Source organism: Oryza glaberrima, chromosome 3, assembly GCF_000147395.1.
Source record: "Oryza glaberrima chromosome 3, OglaRS2, whole genome shotgun sequence".
Taxonomy (NCBI): Eukaryota; Viridiplantae; Streptophyta; class Magnoliopsida; order Poales; family Poaceae; genus Oryza; species Oryza glaberrima.
The window spans coordinates 7,964,639-7,982,691 of NC_068328.1; the positions used below are offsets into that span (position 1 = coordinate 7,964,639).

The window sequence follows — 18,053 nt, forward strand, 5'->3', positions numbered from 1 at the left end:
CGTTCCTTTTGTCCGAGTTCATTTTCTCCTCGTCGCCCAACCAAACATTCCTGATAATAATAAAGCTGAAAAATATCATAATACTTGTTAGGACCAGGGATGAAACCGGTCGGAAACTTTCACATAAATCTGATAATGTAATGCAATTCGTAAAGAAATTCTACACACCACCATATCTTATTTTAGAGGAAAAATGATGGTTCAAGTAGTTCATTCACTAGTGATGATAAACGATAATCAACCTGAAAAAATGAGTCAGCCCAAATCGAGCAAAATTAATGGCCCAAGTGCCAAAGGCCGTCTCCGTGGCCCATATCAAGTGCTAAAGGCCCAAAGCACATACTGTCCCACCAACCGGCCCATTAGAAGCCCAAGATCCCCAGCCAATCAGGTTTCAGGAGACACGTCCTAAACCGTGGGACCCACATACACGTCATGCCAATGCCACTCTTGGCTGTCCCACTTGTCAGTCGCACGTGCCCATCTCCAAACTCGCAACCTCCCCGACCCCGAGTCGATGCAGAACAGGCGGCGATCTCGTCCGGTGGTACCTACTCCGATGGCTCGCGTCCGCCACCGCCATCTCCTCTTGCTCGTCGCCGCCGTCGCCGCCGCCGCCTCCGCGCTCCTCCCGTGCGCCTCCGCGGTCCGCCCGTTCGTGCTCGTCCTCTCCCGTGACGACTTCCTCAAGGACACCGCCGGCGCGCATCCCTCCCTCCCATCAGCCGACGCCGACTCCGACGAGTGGGACGACTTCGACGACGAGTCCCCCGCCACCGACCCCCTCCTCTCCCCGTCCTCCTGGGTCCCCCTCCTCGACCCCGCCAGCGCCTCCCCTTCGGGCGACGAGCCGGACTCGCCGTCCGATGCGCTCTTCGTCGCTGGCGTGCGGGCGATGCTCTCCGCGGCCTCGGCGGGGGATGACGCGGCGTTCGCCACCGCAGCGGCGCAGATCGAGGCCGCAGCTACGGGGGGGCACCCCGGCGCGCAGTCCGCTCTCGCGTTCCTCTCCGGCGCAGGGATGACGCGCCCGGCGTCCCGCTCGCGCGCCTTCCTGCTTCACAAATTCGCCGCCGACGCAGGAGACCTCCAGTCTAAGATGGCTCTCGCCTACTCCTTCTTCCGCCAGGAGGTGAGATGATTCGATACTTTGCTAGTTCCTCCTGCAATTTGCGCGTCTAATGAGGATTCCGTGATGTAGTAATTTATGTGAGGTTATTAGCTCGCTTTCATTGGGCTGGGGAGGGATTGTCCTTGAAGCCCTATTTTAGTATTCATCCACAGTAGAAATCTCTGAATTTTTTGTTCCAGTAGGGTTTCCCCCCGGATTTGGGACATTTTTCCCCTAGTTGTTGGTTAAGTAACCAATTCCCCATTCTTTACCCAGTTTATCCAGCACAATTTTACAATTTTTAGTTTTACCAGCGACTTTTTAGCATACTGTGTATGGACATGTGATTGTGTTTAACTGAATGAATTTCTCTATCATCTCTGGAGGATATACAGTGCGCAGGGCCAACAGTGTTTATTTGGTGCTAATGCATTCCTTTGAGGTTGTAACAACACGTGCCCTTTTGGCAGTCCAACTAAAAAACTTGGAAGTTGGAGAGTGTATTATAAACATTTGGATTTTCTTCAACTTTTCTAAACATGATGTCTTATGCAATTCACCTTACCCTCCAATGCCCTGATCCATGTTACACTTATGTATCTGCCAATCATTTACATTCTGGAGCAAAAATAGTTTTACTGATCCAGTAAGAATTTTCATTTCACGTCTTTATTCTTGCTATAAGAATCAAGCATCTGTTTTACTGTTCTTTATCTTCTTGAGAAAAGACAGTGGTTTTAATTCCATGAAACGAAGGTCCATGTGTAGACCTTTTTTACTTTCTCTTTGAAAAAAATATGGAATTAATATCTGTTCATATAGCTTCTTGTTGAGTTTTATTATGTCTTTTGTTCACTTGCATCAACCAAGCATGATTGGAGCATCATTGTAGGTTGAAAACATGCAAGTTTCTCAGTTTTGTTTGAATTTGTGTCCTAAAACCTCATGGTTTGATTGAATTTGACCCGAGTATGTGTATTGGTGCTCTATTACATATATCATCTTTCCATCGTTTATACCACGTTAAATTTCTTGTACTACAGAAATAAATGGTTTAAACCTATTTATTTCCTTCTGTTCAGATTACAGAGGAAACTATTTCTTTTTGTTAGCTGAAAAATTTGCTCTTGCAGATGTATGAAGAAGCAGTCACACTTTATGCTGAACTTGCAGAGGCTGCGCTTACAAGCTCCTTGATCTCGAAGGAGCCTCCAGTGATTGAACCAGTCAGGTTACACAGTGGGACCGAAGAAAACAAGGAAGCCTTGAGGAAGTCTCGAGGCGAGGATGATGAAGATTTTCAAATCACAGAGTACCAGGCACAACGAGGCAATACTGTTGCAATGCACAAATTAGGGCTTCTGTATTACTATGGCCTACGAGGAGTTAGACGTGATTATGGGAAAGCATATCATTGGTTTTCAAAGGCTGTGGAGAAAGGCGATACACGGGCAATGGAGCTTCTCGGAGAGATCTATGCTAGAGGTGCTGGAGTTGAAAGGAACTACACTGAAGCATACAAGTGGTTGACACTTGCAGCAAAGCAGCAACAATACTCAGCTTACAATGGACTGGGTTATCTCTATGTCAAAGGTTATGGGGTTGAGAAGAAAAATTTGACAAAAGTAAGTATCATGTATTAGAGTTTTGAAATTTAGTTGCATGTTTGTATTGGGCTTACAGCCTAGACAATAGAATCTTGAATTGCATTCCATTGTTAGACGATAGAATCTTCATTGTTACAACTCACTATATCCACTGCTATCGTTGTTTCTAGTCAGAGAAATCTGTAGGCCACTAGCCAGCTAGATTCTTCTTTAGGTCATTTTGGTAAAATATTACTGTTAGACATACATTATGATATAGAGGAATAAAAATATGTAACATGACATTCTTCACCCACAAGTTCGTATGACCTATGGCAATCTGTACCTATATTTCACAATTGATCTTATTCTCATGGGGAACTGAAGTAGCCTATTATCTATGCATTTTCATTATTCCATTCCATATACTGTAGCCATTAACAATAACTCGATACGTGTAGTTACTGTTTTACAGAGACTAAATACGTGGTAGTAGCACATCAATTTCAAATGGATATGAGATGTGCATCTTTTCTAACAGAGCTACTTTTAGCTGGACGAAGTATTAAGAGATGATGGTTCAATAGCACATCTGATCGCAGTTGGAGAAATATTTAGTATCAAATGTTTCCTGTTCTACACTAATTTGTAATTAGACTTATGTAAATTTCAATACATTAATATAATCTCATGAAGTCATGATGACTTTATACAACAGAAGTTTCAAAATAGATTTCATTTTTTTACCATTTTGAAAAACCTGTGTTCCGCACCTTGTAATGGTTTAGGCAACTTAATGTTTTTCTAACTCATTTTGTAGGCAAAGGAATTTTTTGAAATTGCAGCTGAGCATAAGGAACATGGGGGTTATTATAACCTTGGCGTCTTGTATCTCAAGGGTATTGGAGTAAAGAGGGATGTGATGACAGCATGCAATTTCTTTCTTCGAGCGGTTAATGCTGGGCAACCAAAAGCTATTTATCAAGTGGCAAAGTTGTTCCAGAAAGGTGTTGGTCTTAAGAGGAATCTCCAAATGGTAATGATTCTTTTATGCTGTATTAGCTGCATTTTGAAATAAATGCACAAACTGGATAACACATGCGATATTACTTGCCATAAACTATAAACTAGCCCTGCACAATCGCGTAGGAAATTCAGCTTGTTTGAATGAAAGCTTGAAATTTTAGAAATCAAGCTAAAACCGTAATTTGAAATCAAAAGCTAATATGGATACTTTGTGTATAAAAATGACTTCAAAATATAAAGACAAATTCATATTTAATTCTTCACTATTCATCCTTTGATGAAGATGACAAACAAAAACTTCTGGTATTCAACACAGCTTGCCATGGGAGGAACTATTGGTGTGCTCCTCTCACGCCTTGGAGAACAAATTCGAAACAGGATGTGACTGAAAGTTATGCCATGAATAATTCCTAAGAAACTTGAATTGCATTTCTTTTTTATTTTTCCAAAGTGCTGATGCATTCTTGCTGGTCTATGCTGAAGCTGCAAACTATCATTAGATGGCTATGCTGTCACAGATACTGTGCAGTAGCTGCATTCCTTGTCTGATAGACCCTTCTAAGAGGCTCTACAGTGTGCTACTCGATATAGTGTCCATGCTAGGAAATATTATACATCTGCATGTATGCACCAATTGCAAACACCAAACATGCAGACGTGGCTGCCTGTGTCCTTCCGCATAAACACAATTTCCCCTCCTTTTTTTTCATTTATATATCTGTTGAAATTATTGAAAGAAGACCAAAAGCTTCCATCAAATCCATGTACTTCTTACCTGTCTGTCTTTTGAATTGAGCCAATAACTTGCCTATGCACTTACGATTAATCAAATAACTTTACTTATATTCAAATTTAGAGTTCACTTGCTCTTTTGCATAATATGGTCTTACATAAAGATAATTCTGAACTATGCCTTCGGTTATAAGACTTGAAGGAAACACCCTCTGTTTTACAATATCAATCTTTTCCTTACTCTTTTAGAGGTATATATCAGAAAGGTTGAACTGCAAAATAGTTTTTCTAATAATAGTTTTTTATGATACAAATAGGGAATCAATGTAATTTTGTCAACCAACAGAATCATTTGTACCATATTTATTCTTTCAGGCGGCAGTGATGTACAAATCTGTTGCTGAGAGGGGCCCCTGGAGCTCACTTTCTAGATGGGCTCTGGAATCTTATTTGAAAGGTGACATAGGGAAAGCATTACTCCTGTATTCTAGAATGGCGGATCTTGGATATGAGGTTGCACAAAGCAATGCTGCCTGGATTCTTGATAGGTATGGCGATGAAAGTATTTGCATGGGAGAATCTGGCTTCTGTACAGATATGGAAAGACATCTCCGTGCACATGCTCTGTGGTGGCAAGCATCCGAGCAGGGTAACGAACATGCTGCCTTGTTAATTGGTGACGCCTACTACTATGGCCGGGTATGTGTTACAATCCATGTTCTTGGTTATGAGAAATTCTGAAATGCTCTTGAATTTGTTAGAGGACAGAGGACTTTTCCTAAATACCTTCATCAAATTGACACAAACACTATAATATGTAAGAATTTCTTGTATAAGATGCATGAGGTGCAGTTCTTTCTTTTGGTTATCCTGTTAGTACTACCATTACAAATTACTAAGTAAATATATGATTTGAAAACATGTTTACTATATAAATAAGTGCATGCTAATAAATTTCATAAAGAATATATTCATATGTTATGTGCCGTAACTACTGCTTGATGACAATCAACATAACCATGTTTTTACCTTGAGTTATGTATTAGTATGATTTTTTTTTCTTTTGAGATGAACCATGTTTCCAAGGGAGAATATTTAAATAACTAATGAAAGGTTACCTCTAATTTTAGCTTCTCCGAGTTTTTGGTCATCACCATCTAATCACCTTAGTTTAATAGCCTAGTTCGCATTCCAGTTTCTTTCCGTGTTCCTCTTTTTGGTACTTGGCCAGGTGAATTGGCTTGTCAGCAAATTGGGAAGTGATCTTGTTCTTTTTTCCCGGTTTACTTGTTGTATGCAAAACTTTTCCATAATTATTACAAAAAAACATAGCCTGTTATTATTATAATTTTGAAAAATTGCTTATGCACTTCTTATATACTAGGGGCCTCTGCGTTCTTAAAGAGACCATTATTGCTGACATTGTGTATTGGATGTGTACTTTTGTATTACAGGGTGTTGGCAGGGATTACGAGCGTGCAGCCGAGGCATATATGCATGCACAATCACAATCTAATGCTCAGGCCATGTTTAACCTTGGTTATATGCATGAGCATGGCCATGGACTTCCCCTTGACTTGCACCTGGCAAAAAGATATTATGATCAGGCTGTTGAGGTGGATCCAGCAGCTAAGCTCCCTGTCATGCTTGCACTAACAAGTTTATGGATAAGGAAGAACTATGATGGAAGCTTTTTGGTAAGACATTATTTTCTGTATGTGTCACACCGTTGCTTAGTATCATACAAGACATATCAACTTATAAAACACTTGTGTAGTTTACTGGGTATATTTCAAGTTTAGCGCTGTTTGGTAATTACTGTTTCTTTTTAACCATGTTTTATTTTGAGAACCATTTCTCGAGTCAAATCCCACTGAGTCACTGCTAGTTTTTTTTCCTTACCTCCAGACAGTGGTATCATCTCTCCACCCAATTTCCAATGGTAGCTCAAGCTGATGTACAATACCCTAACCTCTTCAAAACTGATTATGAAACTTAAACCTGATATACGATACCCTAGCATCCATGCATTCTGAGTTGTGAAATATATCATGTTACAATAAAAGAAAGGACACTTAAGAAAACTGTTGTGGATCAGCCTGGGATGGTGCTGACCAGTCTAATTTCTTGAACGCTGATTCAAAACGACCTGGGATTCAGTTTGATTTTGCTAAGCTCTTCCTCTTTTGCCACCTCTGCTTCTCAGTCTAATTGTAAATGAATTTAATCACTTTAAAGGTATGGAATTTTTTAAGGCTATAAGTATGGTTCTGGATTTGTAGAAATCTGATTCATTGTTTGAACAGTGTGATACCAGTTCATGTTGTGCATATTGAATTTGAAAGGCTGTGTAGTCTCAGTCACGTAATGATTAGTGCTAACAGTTTTTGCTATGCATGCTATATTTCATATTTCCATAATGTTCTGCTTGTCACATTTGGTATTGCCATCTTGCTGTATAATCAACATCACTGTTTTACTAGTTTGCCATGGGCAACTAAATCCTTATTTACTTTCAGGTTCATTTTATTGATTCACTGCCGGAGGTATATCCTGTAGTTGAGGAATGGGTGGAGGATGTTCTTATGGATGAGGGGAACGCAACAATATTTACTCTCTTCGCTTGCCTTGTAACTGTCCTATATTTGCGAGAGCGTCAGAGGCGTCAAGCTGCGGCCGCCAACCCTCAACAGCCTGATGGTGCACCCAACTAATTTCAACCTTTGCATCATGATGCTGGGATTGAAGTGGACGTTAAGCTTGAGGTACATAGTCATTTATTCTCAGCCATATCATACCATCAAAGTTTTGTTTGATGTCTGAAGTGTTAATGGAATGACAACGTCCATACTGTCATACTGGAAAAGCGGGTCCTTCAACTGCAAAATGCTGATGGCTTTCTGAGGTTAAAAATCGGGGTTTAAAATGATAGCTCTCCTTGACATCTATGTACACTAAAATTGACTAGGATAAGAACTGATCATGACTGTTGGATATTGAGATCATGTTGTGGGTTCTAACAGAGTAGTGCTTGTAAGTAACGACGGTTGTTCAAGAAAACGTATACTCCCTCCGTCCCATAATATTAAGGGATTTTAATTTTTTTTTTTCTTGCACTGTTTGACCATTCGTCTTATTAAAAAAATTGTGTAAATATAAAAAAACGAAAAGTTTTGTTTAAAGTACTTTGGATAATAAAGTAAGTCACAAATAAAATAAATAATAATTCTAATTTTTTTTAAATAAGACGAATGGTCAAACAGTATAAGAAAAAAATTAAAATCTCTTATATTATGGGACGGAGGGAGTACTTTAAAAAGGCTATCTTTCTTGGCTTTTGCATATGGGATGCATTTCTGTTGACGGGGCATGCACTGCAATCAGTCCGGCTCAACTTTTCATGGTCAACAACCTGACGACAAAATTGTGTGACTAGAGAAGCGTGTTAGTGGGTAGAAGTTCAAATTTTACCCGTGCTAAGTTGTGTTGGTTGATAAATGATTGTTTTTTTTTTCTCAAATAAGACTGTTAGTTTGTTGCCGTCTTGCAGACTTGTACTTTTATCATCCCCCTGCATTAGGAAAGGGTGAATAAACATCTGTAGTAATACATAAAATGAATAATCCTTTCAGGGGTTTCGTTCAAAAAATAATCTTTTCAGGTGGTCAAACCAAGGTCCTTCAACTGCTGAATGTTAATCTCTCTCTCTCTCTCTCTCTCTCTCTCTCTCTCTCTCTCTCTCTCACTCACTTTTTTTTTGTCTGTGTGTGTGTTGGGGGGGGGGGATCCGGGGGTAGAATGTATGTCTATATGTATAGTAAAAAAGAAATAAATTGACTGGATAAGAACCGTTCATAACTGTTGGATATTGAGATGATGATAATTTCAAATTTGCCAAACCAATCTAAAAAGGAATAAAAACATCTTCCAAACAGACACGTAGTAATTAATGGTACATCAATTCCATGGTCTAGATAGATACACATAAATAAAACATAGTTTCAGACAATCAAATCGGATGGATACATGGACGGTGGAAGAAACACGAGAAGGTAATTGTTTCAGGACTTCTTATGAGGACCTAAGCACAAGTAGGTGGTATTGCCAATCTCCCAACTGTTGGCGCGTTCTTCTTCTCCTCCTCTTCTTTAGCTTCCTCTGCTAGGTTGAGGACATGTATGTAGTCGTCGAAGCATTCGTCTATTGTTCTGAAGGGAATATCAGGGTAAAGGCTTGAGATTTCAATGTCTCTAGGCCCGTCTATGTAGAAATGTGTCTGGCAACCGTTTATAAAAATGTCATGCGTCAGTGAAGCGACTATGCTCTCCGGGATGATGTCATCTGCAGTCAAAATGATGAATAGATCATACACCATGACAAAATTCCATTTAGAGCGCGAGAGTATTCTTTTAGGTGACCAAACCTGCAGCCATGGCGATCAAGTCCTCCTCGGTAAGCGTCACGCGTGGCAGTGTCCGGCCGATCTTGCTCTCCCACAGCGACGCCATCTCGTTCGTGCTGAGGAGATTGCAGGCGGGACGGAAGTGCACGATCTTGTTGATGCTCCGGGCGTCGTAGGCAGCCCTGATGGTGAACTTACCAATGTCGCTTCCAGCCACGAAGAAAGCTGCACGCGCGCGCATGCAGCACACCGTTGGCAAAATCGCATCGAAGGTGAATTTCATCATGCGGCGCAAGCATGAGCGTGTACTACGTACCTCTGACGTCGCCGTCGCCGTAGATCTGGAAGCGGTCGAGCGGCGGCGGCAGCTCGGACGGGTGCGTGCTGTCGTGGTAGGGCCAGCCGGCGATGGAGTTGCAGCAGATGAAGGTGTACGGCACGCCCGACGCCTCCGCCGCCCGCCGCACCAGCCGCTTCTCCTCGTAGAACCTCAGCCCCGCCCCCACCGGCCGCGCCCTGTCCACGTCGTGCCCGAACTCCGACGGCAGAAACCTCTGCACCCACGCACACGCACCGCGCAGACCAAACTTTACGTGCCAAAAATCCGAGTTGTGCGACGCGCGCATGCACGCGCTCGTATGTAAAATGTGTAGTGTACGTACTTTGACCGTGCCTGCAGCTCGGATGGCCTCGATGAGGCCGAGCTGGTCGAGGATGCTGGCGCCGCCCATCACCGAGATCACCACCTCGACGCCGCGCGCGCGGAGCGCCGCCTCCACGGACTTCCTCCCCTCCTTCCCCCCGACGCAGCCCTGTCACGAGCACACACGCCATGAATCCAAATATGTGTTCATTTCCGCGCGCTTAACTAAGTTGGTTAATTTTAAACTCTAATCACCTCGATGACGACGGCGCCTTTCTGGCGGAGCGCGTCGACGGAGGCGGCGCGCGCGGGGCAGGCGTTCCCGGGGCGGACGAGGATGAAGGTGTCGCGGCCGCTGTCGAGGCAGGCCTCGGCGACGAAACGGCCGATGTAGCCGGTGGCGCCCACGATGAGGGCCGCGCCGGTGCGGCGAGGCTGCGGCACTTCTTGCAGCAGCAGCTCCTGAGCAGCAGGCGCCATGGATCGATCGATCGACCGATGGGTTCTTGCTGGCTAACACCCAGAGCTGAAAGCTGATCGAGTGCTTGGTAGATCTAGCAGCGCCCGGCCGTCTTCGACACACACGCAATGAGTGTGGCAGTGTGGCTATGTATGGCTTTTGTACCGTGCCAGAAAGTGTGGAGGCAGGAGAGAACAGTAGGTAAACACATGGCCGCCTTCGTGCGACGTACGGGTGATAGACGGCCAAAACTCAAGAGTTAGGTGGTGAATAATCCCAGATTTTCCTGGATGATATCTACCTAGCTAGGACGGCGCACCAGCAGCGAGGCGTTAATCAAGGGCCCCCGTTGTATGCATAAAAATGCCTCTACAGAATGAAATGCTCCTTAAATCCAACAAAATTTCCACTCCAGATACAGAAACATGTCTCGTGCTCTGCCTCCGCCACCGCTTTCCTCTGTTCTTCGTGTCTCTCGCTGGTCGTCTTCTCGTCTCATCTCATCTGCCCCCAACTGATATGGGCCGCGAAATTTGTTGAGATCTCAGTGCGGTCTGGGCCAGTGGCTATCTCGTACGGGCCGCGATCTGGGCCTCATGTGATTAGCACACGGTGTTTATCACCACTCCTGAGCGTCGCAGTTGCGTTGCTCTCTCCCCTCTGATCTTTCTCTATCTTTGCAGTAAAAGCGCTCGGTTAATGGGTAGTAGTATTTTGGCTTATCGGTGACTTGACGGGCGCGTTACGTCAGTGGAGGATATATAAGGCCGCACAATCCGCGCCGCCATCAGTTCGCTCTCGCCACCAACACCACCGCCATTTCCACTCGCTCGAGAGCACCAGATTAGCGGAGGAGAGAGGGGTCCGCGACTCGCGAGGGAGAGGAAAGCAAGCGGAGTTGAGGATGCAGATCTTCGTGAAGACGCTGACGGGGAAGACCATCACCCTCGAGGTGGAGAACAGCGACGCCGTCGCCAACGTCAAGGCCAAGATCCAGGACAAGGAAGGTAACCCTGCTCTCTTACTGCTCGTGTTGCGAGTTTGAGACTGCGGTTGCATATCGATCTCTCTGCCCCCATCTGCTTGTTGCATTTGCCCGATCAGATCAGTAGCAAAGAATTCGTGGATTTGGGTTGGTCGGTGACTGGGGTTTTTGGCTGACTAATTGTTTCTGTGCTTGTAGGTATCCCGCCGGACCAGCAGCGCCTCATCTTCGCCGGGAAGCAGCTGGAGGATGGCCGCACGCTGGCCGACTACAACATCCAGAAGGAGTCCACGCTTCACCTGGTGCTTCGCCTACGCGGCGGCCACATCTGGATCGAGCCCTCGTTCAGGGTCCTCGCCTACAAGCACAACATCAACAAGATGGTCTGCAGGAAGTAATACTACTCGCGCACCGCTCCCTTCTTAGTTCTTACATCGATCTATCGCAACCTGAGATGTTGTTGAGTTGGTCGTGCTTGCTTAGATGAGTTTTGTTAGCGATGAACAGTTCAGTATTTTAGTTGGATGCATTCTATTACGAGTCAGCTATGATCAATGTGAGCACCTTGTCGATCTCTCACCAATCCACCATACTGGATCGTTTTAATTTCAGTTTTTTTTTTCTAACAGCAGGGGAACTAGGCCACTGGCACCACAAAGGCACAAAGTCCTCTCTCACTGTGATATACTCTTGCCGTCAGGTTTATGTTTATTCACGTCATGTAGTTAGTTGGATCGATATAAGGTTGATAGGCAATGCAAGCAGGAAGGTTCAATTGCGAACCAGCCAGATCGGCACACATATACATTCTGTTTCGGGTGTGTCAGTTTAGTCATCAATACTTTTGAAAGAATTTACAAATTGTACCATGCTGCAAGTCGTTTGATTACTTTGTTCACTCTTTGCCCTTTCTATGGCTTGGTGACAGCTGTGCTGTTACTCGTTTACGTTATTGGGACGGTTGTTTGGTAGAAAAAATGATCGATCAATCCGATACGCAAGATAAGCTGTGTTTCAAAATCTCTCAATGTGCATACATATAGTCTCCCTAGTCCTTTATATTTGGTCAGCTATAAGGCAATTTGGTCGAGAATTTTGTGCTTGCAAGGTTTATTGCACAATTTGTCTTTTTTTGTTCACCCCTTTGTCTTGCAGGTGCTATGCAACTCTGCCTCCCAGGGCTACAAACTGCCGCAAGAAGAAGTGTGGCCACAGCAATCAGGTGAGCCTTATCACCATAAACCATGTTTTCAGTCTTAGTGATCATGTCCTAATATGACTTTTGGAGTTATGATGCATGTTTCATTGTTTGCAAATGGTACTTAGTAGTTCTTAGCGATCTTGTCCCAATATGATTTGATGCCTGTTTCCTTGTCAAATATGAGTAGTTAACATAATGGAGTTTAATGTTCCAGTTTTGGTTCTGTGGTATATGCATCCTATATATTTCTGGTGTACCGTGTGCTGTTACCGTATCTAAATCGTTTGCATATGCTGACAATATGAAACATATGAGATGTTTCAGATTTTGTCAGCTTCTAAGCAATGACATCCTCAGATGAATATTTCTCCCCATTGTTCTGATTATGTACTTTTCCAATCCATTCTTTTTCAGCTGAGGCCAAAGAAGGTGAGGTGGTGCAGGTACTTCAACTTCTGAAGAGTCATCTCATCCATCATTCCATCAGTATCATCAGAGTCACCAGCGTTCAAGCGTTATCAAAGCTAAAGTTCCAACTGGATGCCGAATCTAGACTATTACTTTGACTACTTGTTACTGCCTTGAGTAATAAGCACTTGTTACCTAGTACTTTATGTGCTAGCTGTTTCTTTTTCGGCCATGTCAAGTTTGCTGGATGTTGAATCTTGACTAAACCTTTTGGGGACGGTTAATAGCAAGCATGCATAGTAGGTGGAAGTAACATGGAGGCATAACCATCCCTTAATTTCCATATATTTTTTTGCAATTTGCGATTGGTCTTCCTCGCCGGTCTGAATTGTGATTGGTCTTCAATAGCTCAATGTTCTTTGGTGGACCTGCATATGACATAGCAGTGATAAGCCAAGCCGTTTCCCTACAAGCACGCATGTTTCTATTAACACCCTACAAGGAAAGCACTTTCTGCGGTTCAGCCTCCGAACTAGAATACTTGCTACCCACTGATTTGTGTTACTTATTTATAGTTCTGCCAATGAATTGGCCGACTTAATGATTCTTCTATGGAGTTTTGGCTCCTGCTTATTTTAACTCGCTGATCTCTATACCTTGGTGGCTTGGTGCCCAGGTGCTGGGATCACAAACAATTCACAGCCAAGCCGAGTTTGTGGGCTAATTCAGTAATAATTTTACAGGGAGAAACAAGGTGGTACTAACTTGTCTGGAAATCATTTGTCTCCTTGGGCTAAGAGCCCATAACCACATGTTGGTAACATATGTATGTGTTGTGTGAGGTAGGCGGAGCAATTTGAATATGGGCAGAGGGCAAATGGGAGCGACCGCGAATGGTAACTAATCTGGTTACCGATTCACGTACCGTAACCATCCATCCCGATAAAACAGTTGATTAGGTGGGGCATTGGTAGTTTGGAAACATCCCGTCCATCGGCCATATAATCAGGTTTCAGTTTCCACCACCACCGCCGTCTTCCTCAAGCCGTCAAACACACGATTAGGGCATCAACAGGGAGAGCAAAAGAGGAGGTAGCTCAGGCAGAGGTAGAAAGTAGAATAGGGAGGAGAGATGCGGATCTACGTGAAGACGCTCAAAGGGAGAATAATCTCCCTCGAGGTTGCGAGGAGCGACACCATCGCCAGTGTCAAGGACAAGATCTACGCCGAGCGAGGTAAGACCTCTCATGGTGCGAGCTATGAGGCCCGTACTTCTAGTCCAAAAAGTTAGCCCAAAGACACCTACCCTACAGTGCAAGCATCGATATATGTGTGGATTAATTGGATAGAGACACTGGTAAGGAAATGAAGCCCACAGTGGGCGTGACCTAGCCCACCAAATCCACAACTTAATTCCCCAACTACCCTCTCTCTGTGTTCGGCCGTCTCTTTTTCTTCTCCCCGGTGCGCACCGCATCCTCTCCCGCATCTCGCTTGCATCGCCACCGCTTGACTACCCTCCTCCCTCCACTGACGCCCGGCGCCGGATCTCCTTCCTCCGCCGCCGGCGCCGGCTCTGCTTCTCATCTCCTCCCTCCGGCGCCGGCAGCTGCGGTTGCCGGCTCGCGCGGCGACCGACGCGCGCGGGAGGCGCCGGATCTCCTCCCTCCGCTGCCGGCACCGGCTCTGCTTCTCTTCTCCTCCCTCCGGTGCCGGCAGCCACGATTGCCAGCTCGCGCGGCGACCGACGTGCGCGGGAAGCGTCCTCGGGAGGCTCCGGCGCCAGCGGAAGACGATGCGCCGATGGGGATGTGGTGGCCGCGGCGGCGGATGTGGTGGTCGACGCCAGATCTCCTCTCTCCGCCGCCGCCGCCGCGAGGAGGAGGAGGTAGTGTTCGTCGAGGAGGAGGAGCAGAAGCACTGCGGCCGCGTTTTTTGATCTTTTTTCCCAACTCGATTCGATCGATCACATCACTTGCTAATAACAAGATGGGATTAGTTGTTCTTATCTTTGCATGTTCTGTTCTCTAATTCTTGATGAAAAAAAAATCAAGAACTGCTCTCGCTTCTTATCTTTGCTTGTCATGGTGATGTTTCAAGACCCAGAGAGATCCTTCACGTGGTGACCGCTTCTTTTTGATTTTTTTGCCTCTTTTTTCTTTTTCATTTCTTCAATTTTTCGTTGTTTAACCTACAAACGATCTCTTCCAATCCCCAAGATTTTCTTGCCTTTTCTTGACTCGGTGGTGGGAGGAGGAGATTTGCTGCGGTGCCGAGGCGGGAGAAATCAGTGGACCGGAAGAATGGGTGGCGGGAGGAGATTTGCTGCAGCGGGAGTGGTTTTTTAGAGGGCAATACGGGGATTTCATGATAAGATTTCTAGGCGAGGACACGCAAGGGCGAGCAACGCCGCCCACAGCGCACGCGACCGCTCCGCTCACACCCTCGAACTGACGAGGTTTCGCGCGGCTTTGTTTGGTGACGAGCTTCTTAGCTGAGGCACGGTTGCACGCGACATGTTAGAGCAGGTACAATAGCAGGCTATAAGTAGCTGTAAATATATTTTAAAAAGATAAATAAGAAGAAAGAAGAGCAGCGGGCTACAGATTTGTAGCCAGCTGTAGCACGGACTCCAAAACGCAGTGTGTCTATGACAGGTGGGACTAGGTATTAACAGTGTAGTATATAAGTATTGTATGAATGAGCTATTAAATTGGTTATAGATGGATGTGTCTCCATGAGGAGCCTATTCGTTATAGATGCGTCATACATCTTCTCTTTAAAAAAAAATCTACTTCCAAGACACTGGTACGGTACGTCTATCAGAATGGAGAGTACTCCCTCAGTCCCAAAATGGATAGGTCACTTCCTAAAATACTAGGAAGTGTCTCATCCATCTAAAAACTCTTATATTTTAGTACGGAGGGAGTATGCTCTTAGCCTTTGTAATGATCTTAGCCTTTGTTACGATCTCATTGATGGATGGCAGGAATCCATCCGAGAGATCAGCGTTTCGTCTTCAACGCGAGGCAGTTGGACGACAACCAAAGCTTGGCCGATTGCAACATTACCCATAATTCCACGATACACTTCGTATTCGGCATTCCCTGCTTTTACGCTACCCCGGTGCGGATTTTATGATTTTTATATACCTAGAACTTTCGATCTGATTCCGATTTAGAATCGTGATTTTAACAACCTTGCTACAGACTAAAGAAAGTTAGGGCTGATTTGGTTTGAGGCCTAAATTAGGCTTACTAATATTTGGCAATTTTAATAGTGTTTAATGTTTATTTAGCTTGAAGCCAAAATTTGACATGCATAAGAAAATAGGCCATTTCAATAGTGAATTTAGACTATTTTGGCTTCAATCCAAATACAATTTTTCCTTAACAAAATTAGTCATGCCAAAATTTGGCACTGACAAAATTTGGTAAGGCCTATTTAGGCCAAAAACCAAACTAACCCTTATAGACGTGCTGACATTACATGCTTATATATAGTTAGATAAAAATGTGTTCCCTAAATATTACTCCCTCCGTTTCAGGTTACAAGACATTTTGACTTTGGTTAAAGTTAAATTACTTCAAATTTAACTAAATTTATAGATAAATATAGTAATATTATAATACTAAATTAGTTTCATTAAATCAATAATTGAATGTATTTTCGTAATAAATTTATCCTAGGTTGAAAATTTGTTATTTTTTTCTATTTTGGGAGTACAAGGTATTTTTTTCATATTACAGTTGGGCTCAGAAAGACTTATTTTTCCCCGTTGAGATCGTATTGAAGTGAATGTGACTGCTCCCTCTATTGTCAACCGTATGAAGACTTTTGGCTCGTGGTGACCTTTACTCTACTCTCTTCCAGGCATACGAACAGTTCAACCGCCTTCCCCGGTCAGAGAGCTCGGATTCGAGTTCGACGAGCAAAAGAGACATCGCCCCGGCAAATGTCAAAACAGTGCACTGCGCAGATTGCCAGGTCCAAGCTAACGTGTACTACTGCAACACCGAGGAGGATAACGAAGGCTGTGTGTTCTACAGGTGCCCTTATTTCTCGGTGAGTGACTTTCCTATTGTTTTGCTCATGCTTATGTTTATAATTAAACCAAATTTAAAATTAAATTAGAGTTGATTATATGGTTGTTCACCACAAATTATTCTACAGTATTTAATTTTGGATCACCAAGGACACAAAAGTTTTACTCGTAAATTATTTTTAAATTGCTAATAAAATGATTCGCATAAGCGAAACAGATTTTGGATCACTAAGGACAAAAAAAAGTTTTACTCGTAAATTATTTTTAAATTACTAATAAAATGATTCACATGTATATAATAAGCATAAGCGAAACAATAAAGTCATTCCCCCGATCTATTTCTGCTAGTTTGGAACTTTGGATTCCTCCCGTTCTTCATTTTGACATTTTTTTTTTCCTTGTGGATACACACAGGCTGGTGGCTGCCAGTTCGTCCAGTGCGCAGACACGGTTGATGAAGGACTGCAGAAACGAGTGGAACATGCTACTCAGGAAACATCGTGTCCCCAAGGGAATAACATGTCGCTAATGGAGGAGAGGCTGCAGAGGATTCTTGACCATATGAAGTGGATGGAACAGTTCTTGATTGTGTGCATCATCGCTCTAGCGTATGTTGTATTTGTCAAGTAGTTTAGGTAGAGTATCAATTAGTGTGTAATGAATGGTCAATAATGACGCACTTCTGAACCTTGAAATCGATCCACAATTAGGTTGAAGTACACAGTATGCTCGAATATCTATTACATAATTTACATGCAACATGCTCACATAGCGTCATGTTTCACTGCAGGCCCAAGCTACAGTTAAGAAGGATTATAATGACTACAGGTGTAGCAGTGCTAACAAAGAACTACTTCAGCTTTGTACAATCAAACACAAACTTCACAGAAAATAATCGTTTTTTATTAACTGGTCCTAAACTTCTAATCATATGACTCTGCTCATAATTCTAAGAAATATGGTCTGAAACACTAACAATTTAAATATCTATTCCCTATGGGGAAGTAGTAACCTGTCAAGAAGCATTGTAGAGTATAATCTTAGTGAACCTCGAGCTGTTTAGTGAAAAAACTGAGACATCATTAGATCAGCACAGACAAGCCTGTCGAGCGACAAAATTTTGGTAGAAAACTAAATAATTAATTAACAAGAAAAACATTCTTTCCCCCTAAGCACTGCATTACATGATTATGAATCATGGATTGACTCCTCATATTGGAGGATTGGGGGGGGGGGGGGGGGTGCAATCATTTGGCTGCAAGCAAGATCAAGAAAGGGAATAACCATTAACACTCACTTATTAGGTTCCTTGATAAGCACGGCCTTCTATTTTAGCCGAAGATATGCTATGTTGATGTATAAAAACACGAATTTGTAGGGTTGTTTAGCATATTAACTCACTGACCAAGAAACCAAAATATTTAGAGAGGTGATTGAAGAGGGGGGGGGGGGGG

General features: G+C 43.6%; 4 protein-coding genes across 5 annotated transcripts; 3 read left to right on the plus strand and 1 right to left on the minus strand.

The window, feature by feature from the left end:
- The first annotated feature begins 476 nt into the window (after positions 1 to 476).
- On the plus strand, positions 477 to 7,496 carry LOC127767858 (ERAD-associated E3 ubiquitin-protein ligase component HRD3). Its single transcript, XM_052293320.1, has 6 exons — positions 477 to 1,132; positions 2,245 to 2,736; positions 3,518 to 3,733; positions 4,831 to 5,154; positions 5,910 to 6,152; positions 6,975 to 7,496. The coding sequence occupies exons 1-6, from the start codon at positions 518 to 520 to the stop codon at positions 7,167 to 7,169; spliced, it is 2,085 nt and encodes a 694-aa protein (XP_052149280.1). The 5' UTR covers positions 477 to 517; the 3' UTR covers positions 7,170 to 7,496.
- A 919-nt stretch (positions 7,497 to 8,415) lies between these two features.
- Positions 8,416 to 10,071, minus strand: LOC127767860 (leucoanthocyanidin reductase-like). Of its 2 annotated transcripts, XM_052293323.1 has the most exons (5): positions 9,756 to 10,071; positions 9,520 to 9,669; positions 9,174 to 9,411; positions 8,879 to 9,082; positions 8,416 to 8,796 (listed from the first exon to the last, which is right to left on the minus strand). In XM_052293323.1, exons 1-5 carry the CDS (start codon positions 9,978 to 9,980, stop codon positions 8,537 to 8,539), a joined length of 1,077 nt encoding a protein of 358 aa, XP_052149283.1. In that variant the 5' UTR covers positions 9,981 to 10,071; the 3' UTR covers positions 8,416 to 8,536. The 2 variants fall into 2 exon arrangements, with proteins under 2 accessions (XP_052149283.1, XP_052149282.1); XM_052293322.1 differs by having other exon boundaries at positions 9,174 to 9,669.
- Positions 10,072 to 10,698: 627 nt separating this feature from the next.
- On the plus strand, positions 10,699 to 13,110 carry LOC127767864 (ubiquitin-like). The gene is made up of 4 exons (XM_052293325.1): positions 10,699 to 10,967; positions 11,144 to 11,339; positions 12,101 to 12,167; positions 12,561 to 13,110. Exons 1-4 carry the CDS (start codon positions 10,865 to 10,867, stop codon positions 12,603 to 12,605), a joined length of 411 nt encoding a protein of 136 aa, XP_052149285.1. The 5' UTR covers positions 10,699 to 10,864; the 3' UTR covers positions 12,606 to 13,110.
- A 2,426-nt stretch (positions 13,111 to 15,536) lies between these two features.
- On the plus strand, positions 15,537 to 17,361 carry LOC127767863 (uncharacterized). The gene is made up of 3 exons (XM_052293324.1): positions 15,537 to 15,680; positions 16,428 to 16,619; positions 17,014 to 17,361. Exons 1-3 carry the CDS (start codon positions 15,537 to 15,539, stop codon positions 17,227 to 17,229), a joined length of 552 nt encoding a protein of 183 aa, XP_052149284.1. The 3' UTR covers positions 17,230 to 17,361.
- Positions 17,362 to 18,053: the final 692 nt, after the last annotated feature.

Coding starts and splice junctions, on each gene's coding strand:
- LOC127767860 (XM_052293322.1), bottom strand. CDS start 9,980: ATGGCGCCTGCTGCTCAGGAGCTGCTGCTGCAAGAAGTGCCGCAGCCT. Junction 9,670..9,755: donor AAGGCGCCGTCGTCATCGAG/GTGATTAGAGTT, acceptor TGCTCGTGACAG/GGCTGCGTCGGGGGGAAGGA. Junction 9,083..9,173: donor CGGCGACGGCGACGTCAGAG/GTACGTAGTACA, acceptor GCGCGCGTGCAG/CTTTCTTCGTGGCTGGAAGC.
- LOC127767863 (XM_052293324.1), top strand. CDS start 15,537: ATGGCAGGAATCCATCCGAGAGATCAGCGTTTCGTCTTCAACGCGAGG. Junction 15,681..16,427: donor CCTGCTTTTACGCTACCCCG/GTGCGGATTTTA, acceptor ACTCTCTTCCAG/GCATACGAACAGTTCAACCG. Junction 16,620..17,013: donor ACAGGTGCCCTTATTTCTCG/GTGAGTGACTTT, acceptor GGATACACACAG/GCTGGTGGCTGCCAGTTCGT.
- LOC127767864 (XM_052293325.1), top strand. CDS start 10,865: ATGCAGATCTTCGTGAAGACGCTGACGGGGAAGACCATCACCCTCGAG. Junction 10,968..11,143: donor CAAGATCCAGGACAAGGAAG/GTAACCCTGCTC, acceptor CTGTGCTTGTAG/GTATCCCGCCGGACCAGCAG. Junction 12,168..12,560: donor AGTGTGGCCACAGCAATCAG/GTGAGCCTTATC, acceptor ATTCTTTTTCAG/CTGAGGCCAAAGAAGGTGAG.
- LOC127767858 (XM_052293320.1), top strand. CDS start 518: ATGCAGAACAGGCGGCGATCTCGTCCGGTGGTACCTACTCCGATGGCT. Junction 1,133..2,244: donor ACTCCTTCTTCCGCCAGGAG/GTGAGATGATTC, acceptor TTGCTCTTGCAG/ATGTATGAAGAAGCAGTCAC. Junction 5,155..5,909: donor ACGCCTACTACTATGGCCGG/GTATGTGTTACA, acceptor TTTGTATTACAG/GGTGTTGGCAGGGATTACGA.